The sequence below is a fragment of the Epinephelus moara genome, chromosome 1 (assembly GCF_006386435.1).
Source record: "Epinephelus moara isolate mb chromosome 1, YSFRI_EMoa_1.0, whole genome shotgun sequence".
NCBI classification, from domain to species: Eukaryota; Metazoa; Chordata; class Actinopteri; order Perciformes; family Serranidae; genus Epinephelus; species Epinephelus moara.
This window is the reverse complement of record NC_065506.1, coordinates 8,703,360-8,723,622: the sequence shown is the minus strand read 5'-3', so window position 1 is coordinate 8,723,622 and position 20,263 is coordinate 8,703,360. Positions and strand designations below refer to the sequence as shown.

General features: G+C 40.5%; 1 protein-coding gene across 1 annotated transcript in view; it reads left to right on the top strand.

The window, feature by feature from the left end:
* The window catches only part of si:ch211-186j3.6 (neural-cadherin), a 446,142-nt gene that overhangs the window by 357,673 nt on the left and 68,206 nt on the right, over positions 1–20,263 (top strand). The window contains 3 exon segments of the mRNA XM_050049923.1: positions 559–682; positions 6,478–6,658; positions 14,131–14,297. Of these exon segments, the coding sequence (XP_049905880.1) occupies positions 559–682; positions 6,478–6,658; positions 14,131–14,297 (472 nt within the window).

The following is a 20,263-nucleotide window of genomic DNA, read 5'->3' as shown; positions in this document are numbered from 1 at the left end:
GATAAATACAAATGTTGCATGTTTAATTAGAATGTTATTGAACCCAAGTCACAAAATGCTACACAGACATTACAGCATTTGTCACCTGTTTTATTGAGGCTTCATGAGACTTCATGATAACTGCAGTTCTTTTTACCCTTTAACAGCATTGTTGTCTTCACACTAAAGCTGCACTCATCAGTACTTTTATATTAAATTTCTCCAAAAACTTAAGGTTCATGGACATAAAGTGATAACACATCACTGTTGTGTTTGCTGCTTTTTTCGCTGCAACCAACAGCTTTTGTTTGTGGGTGACATGTTTCATTTGCTGTGTTGAATATTAAAGGGCTTGATTAGAATAAGGTGGTTAAAAGCTGAAGCAAAACTACAAAAAGGTCTCTAATGGTGTGGTGAAATCTAATTTAGTGCCAGTGTTTCGATCATTTTTGTTGCCTTGGATTTTCAAGTCATTCAGACAATGCCCAAATGATATGGATATGGCAGTGCATATAGGATCTGTACTATGAGCCCTGATCGGCAGTCGTGCCTGTTTGTATATGTGTATGTGTTTTTCAGACACCTCAACATGAGCCAGGTGCTCCAGCTCGGAGGTGTAAATGAGGACATTCCCTACATCTACCCTCAGCTTCAGCACAAACACTTCACCGGCTGCATCCGCAACCTCATCGTGGACAGCAAGGTAGCACACTTGTATCTGCATTAATTATACACATACACGCTAGTACATAGCCACACAACTTTTAGCACACCAGCATTCAAGCAAACTCAAATTCACGCCTGCACTCTAGCTGATAAATGGATTAATAACAGGTTTCAACAGTCACAGTACCCTTGTGCAATGTAAGAGATGTTTTTTACGCTTTTAACTGTAACCTCAAAGCGCTTTCAAATATTACACACGTGCTCTCCAAGGGTGAAATGGAATATAAACCTTTCCACTCCAGCCCAATCTGACTTCAAGTCAGGACTTTCAAGTAACCTTCTACTGCTCTGTTGGAGTTAAAAAGTCAAGGACTCCATGCTCAACCATGACAATTGGAGCCCAACCCCAACAAAACCTAAATAATTTCTGTATGAACACTGGCCTCAGGTATGATAGCCTTTTGTGAGCCTGCTGCCTTCTAAAGCCTAAAATTTTGGCTTGGCTTCAAATATAACTGTGACTAAGTGCCTCTACCAGACCAAAACTATCAAATCTTGCCTGACATAACTGGTATTTATACAGAAACTCCAGTGTCTTTTAAGACTCTATTCCAAGTGATGCAGACAGGGTAAGATGTCAGTTTCCTGATAATCAAAAATCACATGGAAGGATGACTGAGAAAAGAAGAAATGAAAAGCTTATGTTAAAGGAAACGGGTACCTACCACTCTTTAAGAAGCACTATTTCCTCCATTACTCGTTGCTATTCATAATGTCTCACTCTCTTTTTTGCTTGCATCTGTTGTTAACATTGTGATTTAGACTTAATTTACACCTGGTATAAAAATGTGCTCTGCATTCAGATATGCTTGGAAACTGATCATGGCATTTTTGCATTCTCTATGCAAAGAAGGTGAGTGGGAGGAGAGCAGGAATTCTCATCTTTTATGACACTTTCATGGGAGGCAACAGAAGATTTGACAGGTTCTTTTTGCTATAGTAGTGCTTGCAGCAGCACTGAACACTGACACAAAATTGGATAAGAAGAAAGAGTAACTTGTGGTACTGAAGGAGCGGATCCTGCTGTCTTGCTGGACTCTTTCAGTGAAGCTACTTTTTCAAATGTTCAAGTGGAGGATCTCAGATAAATGCATGGTCTATAAAAGTATCATCAGCCCTGATATGCATTTTTATTGCAGCTGTGCAGGTATTAATTTAGAGCTGAGTCTCACAACTGCCCCTGTAAGTAGAAATTCATCAAATATACTTTTTTCTCCTGATATCAATTTCACCACCAAAACTTGTGACCAGTACCTATTCCAATAAATGAGGTCAGTATCAGCACAAACAGAATCCTTGAAAACGATGAGAAGAACTCACATACACTGTCTCCCTTACTGCTGTAATATTTATTTGATTACAATGTTTCAGTCTGTCTGACCTTCATTAGTCATACTGGCAGCATCACAACACTTCAGTACGCACACACAGTAACTTTTATATAACCTTAAAGGTCCAAAAACTTGAAAACACAGGAAAATTTAAGAGAAGACAAACTGGTGTATATATAATGCATCTTACAGTTTTAACAATCATACTAAATTCAATAAACAAGTCCAAAGGGGAGGTCCATTTTTACTTTCCCTTTGGACTCATCAGTCACTAATCTCTGTAGTCTGTTCATTGGATGATTGGATGATAAAGGCATCTTCTGTGTGTATGTATTCAGTATATGGAAGTGTTGTGCTGCTTCATATGTCTGATGAAGGTCAGACAGACGAACACATTATTATCAAGTAAATATTTCAGCAGTAAGCAAGACAGTGTGTGGGAGTTCTTGTCATTGTCAGCTATTTCATGAAATGCTCTTTTTGTCTATGATAAGGTTTGTTTTTGTATTGTGTATGAATTTGACCACAAGGTCTTGTTTTTCTTTTTTCCTCTTTTCTGGTTGCCCACTCGTGCTATAGGGAGCCATCAGGGTGGCAAGTTTGTGAATATGTACATGTGAGATTGTATTAGTCACTTGGCCAGTCGGTTAGTTCAGACCACTTTTGTCTTGTAGTCTGGTTAGGTGCAAGGAGCCACGGGGGGCCTCTTATGGTGCTGAGTACGGTTGTTAGAAGTGCTGTCTTGTTACCTCCATAAACACAGTTTATGTGTATCCATCCATCCATTCCAACCATGAGCTATACCCACTTAACCTTCAGAGGGTCAGGGGAGGCTGGAGCTGATCCCGGCTGGCACTGGGCAAGAGGCGGGAAACATCCTGGACAAGTCGCCAATCAATCACAGGGCTGACATATAGAGACAGACAATCATTCACCTTCACATTCACACCTACTGGCAATTGACCAATTAACCTGCATGTCTTTGGACAAAACCAGAGCACCTGGAGAAAACCCACGCAGGCACAGAGAGGAAACGCTACACAGATGGGCTTAAGTCAGCTGCCAGGTTCGAACCCAGAACTGTCTACTGTATCCATTCAGTAGACCTTTGAAGCTCTATTAAGATGTTGAATCTCAAGAGTGGGGATATGAAAGGATATACACTTCTCCTACTGCATTGCTAAAGGCTTGTAGCTGGTGTGGTGTACCTTAGCTGGAGTCGTAGCGGGAGGCTGCACAAACACTATGTACTAATGAGAGAAATCTGCATGATGCGTGTGGGCGGACATGAGGATAATAAATCTCCACAGAGCAAGCAACAGTAGGCATACTGATGATTAATAATGTTGATGGACATGTTCAGGCATTGTATGATTTTTCCTTTTTTTTGTCTCTTATTTTTTTCATTTAGTGTTGTTGTTCTTATCATCACAGCATGTGCTAATGTGTGACATTTTTATCTGTTTCCCTTGAGGTATGTGTGCCTGTGATATTGTAAAGGTAGTTGGCACTGATAGACGCACTTGCTGTAACTGCATACTCTGCATGTGTCTGTTTCTATGTACATGTCCCGATGTTTTTCTGTGATGTTACTTGTATGTCTCTTTTTCTATATATTATTATTACATTACTTGATCCTTTGATCACTGTAGGTACCTGGCTGTGTCTACTGTGATTATGTCTGTACTGTATGTCCTGTGGGCATCTGTGTCTGTATTTTCTGCATTACTATGTTTCTGTTTTGGAGCCAGAAAGAGATACAGCATGTCAAGACCATGTCACCTTCATTAAACCTATTGAAGTGTGATGCATGGCCATATGGGAAAAGTGTGGTATGTGTGGATGAAGACGAAAGTAAACTAGACTGTGCTGAAAGCAGGGGCGACCACGAAGCTGTGTCCAGGAAAAGAGACAGGAGGAGATTTTTTTTTGATTTTATAATTATATTTCTATTCTGGAGTTGGGTGTCTTCCCTCTGGCTGTCATTGGCCATTCTCCATCCTCGTCCTGTCATTATTCTGCTCGTCTTTCTCCCTTCAGCTCTCAGTCTAACATTACTGCTTTAAGTTTTTGGGTTGTTTTGACAAAACTGTCACTCCATTTTTAAATGTGGAGGTTTGCCATTACAGGGGTTGGGTTAATGGCATTTTGAATGCTAGTAGCTTTAAATTGAAGTTGGATTTGTAATGTTGCTAAGCAGAAAGTTTGACTTGTAACAGACATTGTGGGACAATCTGGGTCAATCTTGAAAACAGGTATTATCATTCTGCTAGAATAAATGTTACAGCTGCTCATATGTTTTTCATTACAATCATGGTATAGATGTTGCAGTGTATCCTATTTAATTCATTTGGAAGACACACATGAGAAGCAGTTCCAGAAAAATACCTTTCAGGCCAAAACCTGAATAAATGGGGTCATTTTCATCTAATTAGATCCGTTGGAATGTTGTGAATTTGTCTGTATGCGTTTGCATTTTCTGAAAGCTTTTGGACACAGATGAAAGAGAGCAGTACCAACTGAAATTGTGGGGGCAGTGTATATTTTAACGGTAGGACACAACAAAGACGTTTTAAAAATGGTGGAACTGAACAAATCAGTAATTTAGTGAAAACGATTCTCCGTCCAATCTCAATGCCACAGCACTTGATAATGGTTAAGACATATTATTCTTTCAACAAGTCCCTTTGCTAGTCTCTACATGGCAATGCCGCTGTGCACAAAGCCAGGTCCAATAAAAACTGTAGTTTTGTGTGGAGACACTTGTCTTGCACTGAGTCCTGAACTTAACCCCATCCAACACCTTTAGGATGAACTGGACTGACTGCTTGCCAGGCCTTATCGGCCAGCATCGGTGTCCAGCCTCACTAATGCCCATGTGGGAACAAATCACTGAAGACAGCTTCCAAAGTCTTGTGGAAAGCTTCCCAGAAGAGTGGCAGCTGTTATGGTTTTGGAATGAAAGGTTCATCCATTACATTTTGGTGTAAAGTTGGGGTGTTTCCAAACTGTCTCTGCCATGTAGTATATGTCAAGTAGAACTGAGCCTTTCCTGGCGCCTCACGGTAGCCCAGCACCTTGCTAAGGCACCTTACTGTATGTTAGGATTTCATGTAATCTGTCATTCATGTGTATTTCCAAAACTGTGTTAATCTGACATACAAATATTGTGCTCTTTCAGTCTGGCATTAAACTTGTGTTCTGCATGTCGCTCTCCATCATATCACCTCACTCACTGCACAGCACACTCACAGCTGTATACCTTGTACTTTGGTGTAGACCTTCCTGTGGGCTGACACATTTTCATACCCAACACCTGAAATTTATCTTGGCAAATAGGGCATCCTACAGTGTCCCTGTGTGACAGTGCGACAGTCTCCTTGGCCGAAGCCAAAATTTGTAATTTAAGCAGAAGCAGGTGTTTTTTTGTATTCAACTCGTATATTGGTTCATTTTTTTGCTCAGACACACAGATACACACCACAGTGACACATATGTGCACTTAAATCAATTGCAGACATGTGATCCCTGATGTGTCTCTCAGTTATTGATTGCTAGTGCCTGTGTTTCAGTTCCTAGCAATCAACACGATCGATCCAAATCAAACAGAGGAGTTGTGGCTTTATAGGTCAGCAGCCAGTACAATGCCTCTTTGCTGGAGGTCAGAGCCAATCAGAAACTCCCTGGCAGCATGACTCACTGTCAGTTTTTACGACCCTTTGCATTCCTACGTCCTCGCTGCAGCACCAATAGAACTCATAAAGTTCGGTTCGGTAGAGAGGAGATTGAACATATTAATGTCTTTTATGGCGTGGTTTTGTGAGGGACACAAATTTAGGCTTTCAAGGTCCCCCTGTCCTTTCAGCTTTCTATGCAGTTGGCCATGCTGTTTGTCCGTTAGAAGATTTGTCCAGTGTTTGGTTTCATCACTGTGGGAAGAGAGAGTCAGAGAGGGTATAGAGAGAGAGAGAGAGAAAGTATAGAAGGCCACAGTGTACCCTGAGCTCATGTCCTTCAACATGTTTGAAAGTTGTCTTCCTGATTTTTTTTTTTTTTTTTCTCACTCTGTTTGACTTTATTTTCTTCTTTTCAAACTCTGACTCCCCCTCTGGCTACTTACCCCCTACCTGTCTGTCCTGTGTCTTCCCCAGTCCCCTCTCTCTACTGTCACTTTGCTTTTTTCTCTCCTGTTTGTTTGTTACAAACCGTTTATTGGCAACTCTCCCTGCTTCCTATCGTCTCATCTCAACTTTGCTTTTACTTCTCTTTTTAATGCTGTTCTCTTACATCTTTCCCTCCTCTTTCTCCTCTCTGTTCATCTTCCGTCTGTTCCCTTCTGGTTTACCCATCTCTCCTTCTTCCACCTCTCATCATTCCTTTTCTCTCCTCTCATCCTCTCTACATTTACTACCTCTCCATCTCCTCTATCTCCTTCATTCAGCTGTATGATTTGGGCTCCCCCGCTGACTCGCAGTCCAGCTCTCCAGGCTGCCTGACCACCGACAGCAGCTGTGTCAACATGGGTTACCCGTCCTGCGGCCACCGGGGTCGCTGTCACGGAGAGTGGGGCTCCTTTAGCTGCCAGTGTGTGCCGGGATACACAGGACACCAATGTGAAGAGGGTAAGCCAGAGTTTTTTGGCCTCATGCATTAAAGGAATACATCACATTTGTGGTAGATTGTACCATCAGCATCAAAACTAAATCATGTGTCCCAGATAGATCATTTGCTCCTTGGCATAATGCTTGCAGCAGAGACTATGTTGAGTTGTAGCATGTAAAACTAAAGCATAATTAGTTGTAGCTGATCACAGAGCTTTCATACTCAAATGAGTTTGTAGATGCGTTGAGGCAAAATGGGGAGTAGCATTTAGGTTTTGAGGTTTTATGCCAGAAAATGTAAGTTAGCTATGAGACACACACACATTAAATCATCGTGCAGTTAATGAAATAGGTGGTTTCTCAAACAGCTTCCAAATATGAACCTTGCCATGTAAGTTGTACATAATGATGCCATTTTTTTTTAAATATGTATCACACTTACAAAAGGCACAGTGTCACAGATTAACATGCCCTGTCTAGCTTCAGCTGTGTAGCACAGTCAAACAAGATGGTCAGTTTAATGTGAAGTTTAAAGAGGGTAAAATGAGAGACAGCTTACAGGGTGTTTTCTCTCACAGCCTCAGGGATGTGGAGCTACCCAGTTGTTTTATTTGAAGTGTAAAGTGCCAGTCTCCAATGCTGTATTAAATCTAGCTGACATGAATTTATTGTGAATGTCCTCATAAACATTAAGGGTAGGAACCTCCCATTTTGTAAACGTGTAACCTAAAATTGTAAAAGAGGATTGAGTGGAGTGCAGTTTTTGTTGGATCTCACCCACCAGGGTTAATTACTTATGTTATCCCCTGCTGCTATGCCTTTGTAACATTAATGCATACAATGCCATCTGCTTCATGGTATCCTGTATACAGGTGGGATGCACTATATTTGTAAATTCATGCATACAGTATATAGGTCACACACTTGCTGTTCTCCTAGAGGGTTATTCATCACTGCTGTGTAATTCTTGTCATACTCAGAGAGAAGCATGCAGGCCCTTGGTAGCATTCATACTAATGATACTCATGGCCTGAAGAAAAGCAGCTCCTTGTGAGCTTCTCCGTGTTGGCCTTATGGCTGTGGAGGCGTTTGCCTGACTGCAGCAGTTGGAAGAGACTTGTGAGTTGTTGTTGGATTGGGATGGGATCTTTAATGACCCTCCTGCACCTCCCGTTGTACACTTCCTCCAGATTGAGGAGAGCACCCCCAGAGATGATTTCTGCTGAGTGCAGCACTCTCTGCCAGGCCTCACAGTCTTGTTTGGTTCTTGTCTTATACTGCATGGTGACGCTCCCTTATAGGACTCAGGAATGAATGAATGAAGGAATGCTAATGAATCACTCTCTATATCTAAGATGATTCATATTTTTAATAAAAGCAACAATCTGTGCAGTCAATGACCGACTAGGGGCACATGGATGATTTTGGCAACCAGTGAGGCAACCTTTGAAAGATGAAAGAGTCATGTGCATTCTTTGACACCATTCTCACACGCAGACTGTGATTTATTTGAATAACATTTAGGAGCTCACAAAAACACAACCTGGCTATGTCTGGCAAGACAGTGCAAAACAAATGAAATAAGACCCTCCTTATGGGCTGTCCCCATGGCTTTTTAGTTAAGATGCCAACCATGTGCTGTAAAGTCCCCAGTTGCACTCCAGTAGGGGACCTTTGTTGCATCTCTCTCTTTGCCCTCATTTCCTGTCATCCCTCATTTCCTGTCATCTCTCTACAGATAGTAATAAAGGCATGAAAAATACATAACAAAAAGTTCCTTTGTGCTGTTTTAAACTCCCACCTTACCCAGATAGTTAATTGCATTTCTGAAAAAAAGACAAAATCCTGGCCCATAGGTAATATTTAATTCCTCAAAGGTACACATAGATATGTCTGGTTCAGACTGCACGATATTGATTGATTTCAAACATGTAAAATAAACAAAAGATAAAAACAAAACAAAATAACAATAATTGGAATGGATGATAGCCTATACAACAAATACATACACATACATGCAAACATATACATACATGTATACACACTCATTTATACATATACATATATACATCTCTATGAATTTGTACACATATACACACACAAATAAATGCATACATATTATGCATCAATAAAAGTGCAACATGGCTGTAGTAGAGTGTTGGCTCACATCGAGAACAACAGTGGGTGTCGGTCATTTCAATCAATCGTTTTATCCTGGTTAGCGTGTCACAGTAGACGACAACCGATGCCGCGTCTAGGACACCTCATGACATCGTGCCAGAAAGACTAGAACGTTAAACATTGTTTTCTCTTTTCTATTTTTTTTTTTTTTTTTTTGCCTTCCACGGCCTGCTCCCCAGCCTGGTCTCGCTCCCAGGAGGTTGAATACTGCTATTAGAGCCATGGCCCTCGGCTTTAGATACAGACACACAATGCACCCTTTAGCGTCTGTATGAGACTCAAAGGGCATTCGACCAACTCCTATGTAAACCCATCGGCATCATAATTAAATGCTTAGGGCAACGGATATGGTATAAAGAGTGCAAAAGTCTGCTTATGGGTGAGTGGGAATGGAGGTGGGTGGGTCCAACAAACACAGGACTTTGTCCCAGGAGACTGGTGCTTGTGTCCTGCGTGAAGCTATAAGTCAACATTGAGTTATTTTGTCACAGCAGTCGTCAGTCACACGTGTCATCAGTCAGTTGTTAGTCATGTGAGTTGCACAAGGGTTGGGTAGTGGGTGTGTTTTTTTTCAGTTACCAGCGGGACAGTGAAATATGATCCAGGGAGTCCACTTAGAATAACATATCCATGAGATTGAAAGTTTGTCCAACATTACAACACTGCACAGTGGTGTATAATATTATGATGAAGAATTTTGATGCTTTGAAAAAGCTATCACAGGCAGGGCTCGACAATAACGATTGCCCGATTGCCCGGGGCAAGTAAAACTCAAGGTCGGGCATGTAAACTAACAACTCACTTGCCCGATCGGGCAAGTTGCTAAAAATAGTAAAAGTTAATAACTAATTGATAAAATAAATGTATTTTAAAACGTGCTCCTTTGGCTCTGATGCAGCGGTCTCTCTGCCTGAAGTCACAGGCACACGCTGTGTAACAATGTCCTGCCCACAGCCCCCATTGATTGGTTACATGGCACAAGTGAAGCACTTGTGCTCATGCTGCACTGTGTGTGCATGTCCGACAGCACAGAGCGGCACAGCATATAAGAGAAGAGGGCTCTGTCTTACCTCTTCATAAACTAAAGTCATATTATTTTGCGCGACGGACGCTTCATATAATAACATAACAATATTCTATTTATGGTGTTATACCATCGTGTCATTTCTGTCTCTACGTGGTCACGCGTTAACAATTCTCCTCTCCTCGCGCACGGCGGAGTTCCGCCACACACACAGGCGTTGGCGTTTCTAGCCCATTTTTGGGGGTGCTGAAGCACCCCTAAATTGAATCCCAGCAGCCCTAAAATTCGAGTTTTTTTTTTTGTTTTTTTTTAACTGTATGTCCCTTTTTAACAAGCTAGAAAAGTGTCAAAACCATACAGTACTTGGTTGCAATGTAATATTTTAACAACAAAAATACAGCAGCAGTAGTTACATTTTTGGGGAGGTGCACGTCAGGCTACGCCGGGGGCTACGGTGAGCCTTCTGCATAGCCACGTACCCTACGACGTAGCGACGTCGTTGATTTAGCGCAGGACCATAAATCAGGCTTAATGCGCTCCCTTCCAGAGTGGGTGATATGCTGTAGTGGTCTAAGTACCTGGCTTAAACCAGGATATGTGGCACATTTCTTAACTTCTACCACTCAATACCAACACATTATTATCATTACCAGTCCTCATTTTTGCTGCATTTAATCGTAGGCCACTGTTTATGTTGTCAGATAGGAGTTAGCTGACGTTTTGTGTGCTACCAAATATTACAGGTGGTCAGTACCACTGTCCTCTGTTTGAATTGGAATGAGAGAAGCTAGCTGTTGTGTCATGTGCATGTGTTAATATAGCCATAGGATTGGGTAGGGACGGTAGGGACACATCCCTACCAATATTCAGCCCCTTCTGTATTGTCCCTACCAATATAAACACTGGCTGTCGGCATCCGCTCAATATGGTACACAAAGGGTTAACAATGTTGGTGTCTACCATACGTCCCGCCTCTAACCTCGTATTGCTCATCGATTGGCTCTACTGTTATTTTGGTAACGTGTGATTGGTCCTCCCCAGCGCCGCTCTCTCCACTGACTGTGGGTGCACGTCACCGTACAGTTAACGGCAGCTCGTGAGGGAACGACACGTACGCGCGCGTCACCGTTAGCGCTGCACACCGGAGCGCCGAGTGTGAACGGTGAGTCGGTTGGTTCAGTAAATAAGCTAAACAAACACCTGTTGATGTTAGGCTAACTGAATGGCGTTCCTTAGCAAATCTTTGCTAGATAATGAGATGCTAACGAGCTAATACTAGCTGAGCTAAGTTTGGCAACTATTAGATCAATATTATATGCCAGAGAACATGAAATTCCACTTCACATGCTCCATCAGCAATCATAGATGTCATGTAATGATGACGCAGTTCAAATTAATGTTTGTAGTAAGATGACATGATAGAAACAGTCCGAATAAATAAAGTGTAAACGCTATAAATAATAGCTCCTTCAGTGACAGTCTTCAGCATCCATGGTGTGTGTGAAGGAGAGACTGAGTAGAATAGAGCTCCACTGCTCCCAGTAAAAACACCAACACTGAGTCATATTTATGTAATAGATATTGGGTGTAAGTGCAACATTTTGCACACAGTTGTATTATAATGGTTTTGGAGCATTTACATTTTTGTTGATTCATTTTATTTATGTTTAACATGATGGAGCTGACTAACTTGTGTTGACATTATGGCTGTTCTTTAGCCTATATACCTTCAGATGTTGTTTAATGAATTACACAATTGTAAAACATACAGTATGTTTTCCTCAGGCTACAACAATCAAAATCTATGACTGTTGCATCTCAGATTGTCCCACTGTTCACATGTCTTGCATCAATATATTTTTTGTCAGATGACAAGTAGTAGAGAGACTGGAGGAGATGGAGGAGATGGAGGAGGAGAGGCAGGAAGAGAGACAGAAGGAAATGGAAGAGAGACAGGAGGAGATAGAGGAGAGACAGGAGCCTCACAGGTGAGATTGAATTGTGAAGGATATATGTTGATAGTGAGATTCAGCATTGTGACTAGGGGTAAGTAAAAATAATGATTCATGCATAATATATGTTTTTACCCGATATCAATATCAATTCGGATCACTATTACCAACCCAACTGCAGACCGCAGGCTGGTACTGAAGTTAAGCCCCTACAGAGTATACCGTTATTGTTATTATTATAGTTTACCCTGGGAAGCACATACGGACAGATGTGGTGAAGTTATCAGTGTATATTCATGTAACTGATAACATTAGAGAATACGTTAACCAAGACATTCTTGTATTTAGTGTTGATATCTAAATATGCATTATTAAGCAGTGATCAGTTTCACATGACATGAAATTGCATTAAAAAATCATAAACGTACAGGTCTCCGCCATGGAGCACTTTTATGTCCCTACCATTGTGAAAATCAAACCTACGCCCTTGATTAAAGCCAAGGTCCTACTGACTAGCTAACTGACTGGATGCCCATTAACATTATAACTCCTATTGTGTGTATTTATTATTATTATTTTGTAGATTTCAAGCACTTTTCTTTTTTGAAGTCCAATCCATTCCTCTTTTGCTGTGGCTCAGCATTTAAATTATCTTTATCAGATTTGATGGTTTAGTCACAGACTTTCCCAAAAAGTGTTGTGCTTTTCTTTCACAAATGTGGGAATGAAATTGCATTAAAATGTACAAAACAATGAAATTTATCTTGCCTGGCCGGGCAGCTCTCTGGGTGCTCAGCACCCCTAAACCTCTGATCCTAGAATCGCCCCTGCACACAGGTGAGCACGCTAGAGCGGCTCGGGCCGCATTTTCCTGACCAAACCTGACCCCGAGCCCGGTGCAGTTTGTCAGCTGACAAAGTTATTGTTATGGACAGTGTGTAAATAACCATCAGCAGACTGCTGTTACACACAGACAAAGACGCTGCTCGCACAGCAGCGCAGCACGACACTCTTGGTGCTGAGCTTGTGTTGCGTTCAGGTGTTGTCACGTAAATAACAACTTCCAGCACTTAAATAGGTCATAGCACAAAACAGCAGCATGTCAAGTGACGTTTTACTTTTATTATATTCAATAAAATTGTATTTTCCTAAATCTTGAGACGCCTCATATGTAAGCTAGACAGACATTTCACCTGCTCATTACTGTGCAAGTTAAAAAAAACCCTTAGCGTTGAACCCTGACAGGGGTAATTATTTTCTGTTTGGTTGTGGCAAGAAATACGCTCTCACATTACAAGCCATACTGCAGCTTTACTCATCCAACACTATACCACAGTACATTTAAAATATTATGTTACCAACTGAAGCCCACTGCAGGCTCTTGAATAGTTATGATCTGTTTGCGTCTGTGCATTCTGTTCCCAAAGATGTATGGCAACACTAGAAAGAAAGAGCATCTACAACGAATCTAAGAAGCAATAAAAAAAGCATCTTACAAAGAAAATATTGTCATGTTTTTCCTTTTGTCACAGTTGCTTCAAAAAGTCAACCAGGGATTTAACAAATACCCCCATTTCTGCTGGTTTAGGTCACCACATACTCTTCTGTATTGAACAACCTATCTATCTATGAAAGGTAAGATTATTAGTTTAAAATTGATGGTGTTAATATGATTTTATATCCACACAAACAGTGCTGTGGCCTCGATAAACACAGCAGTAAAACAGAGAAGACATGGCTGATCAGTTGCATATTGTATGCCTAGGAGAAACCAAGAATGTACGATCTGACATTGCCTTCAAGCAGGATTTCATAAACCACTCAAGTTTGTCAAAGTTACATGGAAGAGAGACAAAGAGAGAGAGGTCTGGAAGTGATAGATGGACGAATATTTAACTTGCATATGCTATGAGATGGAAGAATGGATTCGAAAACATTTTAGGTGTGCTTGGTTTAGTCTGCCTGGCGTGTACAAAATCCACTTCTGGGAATGTGGGCCTAAGAAAGAAGAACCAAGCATAACCCGAGCTAAACCACACATACATATTCTATCTTGTGTATTTTGCATATTCTGTCCTGCCACTAGCTCTCTGCATAGGAGGGGAATTTCAGGTCTTGTGAAACGGATTCAGTCGAAGTTAGGTGACGTCACTCTCCTCTGGAGTGAAGCATCTTCTAATTAGATGTAATGTCGTGTTGCTTTTAAAACTTTAATTAATTCTATTTTCAATAATGGCACTATCTGACTTACTTCTGTCTGTCTGTCTGTCTGTCTGTCTGTCTGTCTGTGTGTGTGTGTGTGTGTGTGTGTGTGTGTGTGCACGCGCCCATACCAGAGGTCCCAGAGTACTCTTTTGATGGGCACAGTCACGCGCATTTCCAGCTGGCGTCTCCACTACCGGCTCGGAGGACATGGGTTCAAGTCCTGGTTAGAACCCGCAAACACAGCAGTACCATCCTAAATCTGATCTCGAAGGAGCAGAGTGAATACCTACGACTAGAGGTAAGACTGCTTTGAGAGTGTGTGTGTGTGCCGGGGGGGTAGACTGTGATAAAAGACTGTGTGAAAGCTTGCCTCTCATTTTCAAAACTCTTCGTAGCAGAAAGTGGTTTTGGTGTATTTTGGTTGCATGCGAAAACAAGTCAAGTCTGTTTTTGCACAACTTTGAATGTAGTGAATATGTTTCCTGTTTCTTCCATCCTGCAAAGAAACAGCAGTCATTTTCTTCAATCATAAACTGCACTTGCAATACATAACGTTTCTATGGCTGTCACGTAACCTATCGAGCAGCCTGGTTGTAAACAGGTTGTAAACAGGAAAAAGGCAGTTGAACACAATAACACCTGACAAAGCTGCACATATTTTCCCCAAATGGTCCTGTCAAAGTTATTAAAGCTGACATGGTTTGTCACATTATACCCATGGTGTTTATGTCCCTATAACATTTTACAGGAATTTGAATTCCAGGGTTGAAAATTAACTTTTTTGTCCACGTGCCCCCGTGACTGGGGGATTCCAAAGTCTACCAGCAACTCAATAGATTACCATTGTTTTTTGGCTGGGGAGTGAAGCAAATCTGGCCGCCACTTGCATATTTTATCAGCATTTGGTTGGTGGCCGGTGCCAATTTCCAATTCTGATAGTGTCTAAATAGTGACTAAAGAATATACTGTGTAGGCCATAATACCAGAGGTACATTTTTCCCATTTTTTGACCAGGTCCACATAGCATTGGGTAACATTTATAGCTGTCTGTCATTCATATGTCAAGAAAGAAGCTATGCTAACTAGCTTCCACTTCTTTTAATTCATGTTATTTCAACACCTGTCATTTGCAGCTCCTTCGCAGTTGGGGGCAGATTTACAAGGAATGGATTGCAGTAGCTGATAGCACCATTAATTGCACATTATTTGAATCCAGCCCTTCTCAAGCTCCGATTCACAAAATATTTTAGTTGTGAAAACAAAGCCAAATATCATATTTCACGAAATGTTGTACTATTCCTTTAAGTTGTGATTTGTGTTTTATTGTACTTCATTCTGCATTTTATATATAGTAATCTAATACAATGTACCATCAACATGCTCCCAGTTTAAAGAGACGTCAGGCTTAAATACAATGCATTTCCTAAATTTATAGTTGACGAAAATAGTAGTTCTCTTATGGTTTATTAGCAGTGCAGATGATTTAGATTGACGTTGAAAGCACACTGCCAGGACTGAATACATTAACTGTATTATTTGGTTATTTGTCTTGAAGGCTTCATTTCTCCCACTCTTATTTCCCTCTGGTTGCTCTGCTCACACTTGAATTGCTCTCTCATATTTGCTTATTTGCTAGCCTCTCTCTGTTTTTTTTTGTTTTTTTTTCCTTCCCCCACCATTTCCACCCATGACTAACTTTCTGGGATCATGCAGTACCTTCCCAGTCCTTTCCTTTCGCTGTTTCATATCCCACACTGCAACCACAGGTATTGATCAAACATCACTGTCTGAACTAATGATGATTATCAATACCACAGCTGCTGTTACAGTACAACCTCTCCTCTTATCCGCCTCTGTCATCCATCTGTCTCTCCTTCCTATCAGCCCATTTCTACATTTCCTATTAAATGTTCTGTATGTAACTTTTTACGTCTGTTAACAGTTTTTTATTGTCAATGGGTGAATGGATGACAATGTAACTTCAAAACTGAGACCTTCCCAAACAGCATTCCATCAACTCAAATCTGTCAGTCACATTCAGTCTTGTGTATGTCACATTACTTGGTCGATGCCCAGCTGCTCACTCAGACCTACAGGGTGCAAGCATGAGCAACAGGATGCTGAATGCATTTTCCTTAACAGCCAATGATGTCATTAATAACAAGGATTTTTCTGAAAGATACATACAGAACTTTATTTAAATATCATGCTGCTCCCTCTGCACGGTCACACAGGGAATGGATTCATATAATTTATCCCCCATAACTAGTGCCTTTATTCCCGGGTGAAGACAGCATGGAAATGTGTGTAATCTTATAAAGTAGCCCCCCCTCAGTGAACATTGGAAACCCTGCAATGTTCTCTGACAGAAATATAACCATATTGCCTTCTAGGATTATGTTTTTCACTGTAATAGTTCTGTTTGCTTTTAATCAGAAGAAGAAATTAGTATGCGTTACTCTTGGCTGGCTGCAAACTCACAATGTGAGGAGCGCTTTGTTTCTGCTGTTTGTGTGTGACTTGCATACCAACAACATGGTTAGTTGGGGATGTTACATTTCTTTGTTCTGAGCTACATTTTTCCCCCTTGGATTACTGATTGCAGCATTTTGTGTGAGTTTCTACATTCTGGTGTTACACTTCTTATGAGGATTAAATCTTTTCACAAGAATGGATATATTAGAATGAAATCTCTTAAATGAGGGCGTTTTGTTCCTCTTTAATTGCTACAAGTAGTTAGTTCTTTAGTTTGCTTTGATTAAATATTGATTTATTGAGGACAGTGCAATTAATCAAAATCAATATAAATGTGCTGGGATTAGCTCAACTTCATGGGCATGAGGAGGAACAATATATGTTAGAAAACATGTGGTACCTACAAACCTGCTGCAACAACATCAATGACTCACTAAATCACAACTGGTTTTGTTGTTTGTTGGTCTCAAACAGTGATGTGCAGCTTGGCAGGCATCTCACCTAGGTGACGCACCATCTACCATCCCCTCCACATGACAAAGTCAGCTCATACACCACTTCACTTTAGAAATATTGATATGATATGCATAAAAACGTACAGATGGAACTTATTCTTGGTTTGCTGAAACATACAAGGCCAACATTTTCTTTTGGCGACTGGGCTGGTGTGTGGGGCTCAGGCAGATCCTCCACACACAAACATTATGATATTATATTATCATTATAATAGTGGCATAAAATGGTCTTTAAATGACATAAAATCATATATCACAATTATTTTTGGGACAATATATATTGTTCAATTAAAGTAGTTATTACGACAGGCCTAATTGCCCTTTGGTCAGTCTGCATGTAATTGTTGTGCTGTGTGTGATGTGATATCTGATTGTGGCTATGAGATTCTTGTCTGTGTGTGCCACTAAACAATTCGTTTTCACTCTCAGCTTGTCAAATGTGGCAGCTTGGTTGATGGACCTACACTTCAAACTACTGTATGATGGTCTAGTGTCTAGTGTATGATGCCTCAGTGTCCTATAATAACAAATTCCGTTGTCACAAGGAATGTAGGTTTTGCTGCCGAAATTACTTTAGCTTTAGGCAACAAGACTACTTTGTGATGTTTAGAAAACATTTCAAAGTTAAAATAAGTTCCTCCTCTACTTGGACTTTCTCACTGTTTTTAATTCATTATTGCCACTGATGGGTTCACATTGGAGTTAGTTGAAAGCCCTGTGCGTTTCATACAGACACTGCAGGGTGCTCTATGCTATGGTAACAGAAGCCGCGGGCCACTGACCAGGCTGCCATATGTAACACCCTTGGAATGAGAACGGGTTGGATTAAATGACAACATAGTGTCCTCTCTATTTACATTTTGTATGTGATGATTGAGACCCAAAATTAGATATATTATACATTTATTTTGTTTTTCCTTATTTTTAACTCATGCTTCGTTTAGTGAAAAATGGACTGCAATACCCATACCTTAATGATCATTAACTTATCACAGGAGCACCAAAATTCCAATGCTGGTGTCCCCTTTTTCAGTTCATTTACCGTCATGCTCACCATGGTGCCCATTTCAAGCTGTTATTCCAGCCATTAAAGTGTATATTTAAACCCCCCACGATGTTCTCCCTGACAGATGTGGACACCAAGAGAGGCGCTAATAATTTGGTCAATAACATAGACCCCTGGGAACTTATTTTCATCATTCAACCACCAGCCTGGAAACTGCTTAATAATGAAACTGCAGTTTTTATTTGTACCTATGGCTTTCTAATTTCAGATTACAACTCTCACTTTCACTGAAAGCAAATGTGCCTGTACTGTGACCTTTTAAAAGTCAGTCTAAGAAATTAAGGGAATCTCTTAACTGACATTTAAAGGGGACAGGCAGGTCCCAGGAAGGTGGACTAATTTAAATACATAAATGACAGTGAACAGTACAGACTGGCAGACTGTATGGTGGAAGTTTCATTTAAGATCGGAATCACGATAAAGTTCAAAATGTAAGAGTAGGCAATGGGAGGTCCTGTCAAGTAGAATAATGTTGCAGTTTAATGGTGTGTTGTCTGCAACCAGGTTTGACAAGTCTGATATTTCGTTATTGCTTCTCAGCTCAGTAAAGCTGCACTCTTTTTTTCCATTATAACAGTTCTTTGGCCACATCTTGTGTGCTTTTTTCCCCCATCATTACTTCTTTGCTCAATTCGACTTCTTTCATCTCACTTTTGTGCTTCTGTCATCTCATCTCAGGTTTGCCAGCATCTGTCTGTCCTCCTTCAATTTTCTAGTTGCCTTTGTTGTGAAGTCATTGCACTGGCATTAGGGTGGACACAATTTGATTTTATGAGTCAGTATTGTTAGGTAACATACACTTCTTAAATGTCCAAATTAAACATATTAAAGATCTGTGCCTTGCCAGATCATTAGCAAAATTTAATTTATCATTCGTGGAAGCAAGAAAACCACAACACAAATTAATTATTTGAATAATGGCTCATAAGATCCATAATTAACTCAGTTTAAGTCATAAATCTCAGCTTAACCAAATCACCAAAACATTCCCTCTCAGCTGTGATATTAACTGGAATTTATTTCTCCTCTCCTTTTGCAGCTCTTCTCAGTTTTTTGCAGGCAGGAGATGACTTGAGTACACAATGAACATTATTATTAGATACTGTATTAAACATTGGAAGATTATTAAAAAGTACAGAGGGGAGATTATTAATAAACACTACACAGAGGAGATTATTATTCAACGGTTCAACATATTATTAGCCTGTTATTGTTGCCTCCAGTGGAGATGGTGGTGGGAGTCGTTATACAGTATACAGATGCATGTTTAATCACCAGAGTATGCACTTTTGACATCACAAAATGTTTTGTATTTACTTTATTTGTATCTTACTTTTACTTTTCTCAGATAAAGTTTACAATGTACAGTTATGAATATACTCAAATTAACCATAAGTATGTTCGAGAAGGCAGCAACACTTTTCAGCTCTTGTTCCTATTCAGTGTCATTACAACACAATGAGAGTGATCAATATTTTGGCTGCCGTGTTTGGTGATTTGTCACCATCTAATTAATATGTACACACCATAATGAAAAGTATTAAGCCTTTTGCATAAACACAATAACAAGAATTTATATTGTAAGCAAGATGGTTATAGTTTGTGCAGTTGATGCAGTTGCATAATTCTTGCCCACCACTGCAGAGAACCACACTGTATATGAGGTAATTTGCAGGTGGGAAGCCAGTGAGGGATCATTTATTTGTCCCTGGACTAGCATTTTTAAGTGGTTGGTTTGGTTGCTTTTAGGTGCATTAATGTGGTGAGGAGTTACGGCTTAGTTTGCACATTTACCTGCTAAAGCTACACTATAGGCTACACCATAAATGACATGAGCCTCCACAAAAATGTAACTTTGGTCAGGGATACGGCGACTATTGAGATACCACGTGTGGACCACAAGAGCTGTTATCGGTGGGCTTGTGCTTTGTCCTACAAGACTCTGATGCTGATCTGGATAATGGAAACAACATTAAGGAAGTTGTGGTACGACTCGGTAATCAGTAACACACTTTAAAGGGAAATTTCGGTTTATTTCAACCTGTCTCCTAGCGTCCTAAATTTGTTTCAAGTGACTAGTGACATAAAAGTAATAGTTAGCATGTTAGCCGTTAGCCTAGATACAGCTGGGGCGCATAGTAGCGTCAGACCTGTTAAAACGTAAGTGAACGGGCATACTTCAAGTGCAAAGTTAGTCCACTAAACAAG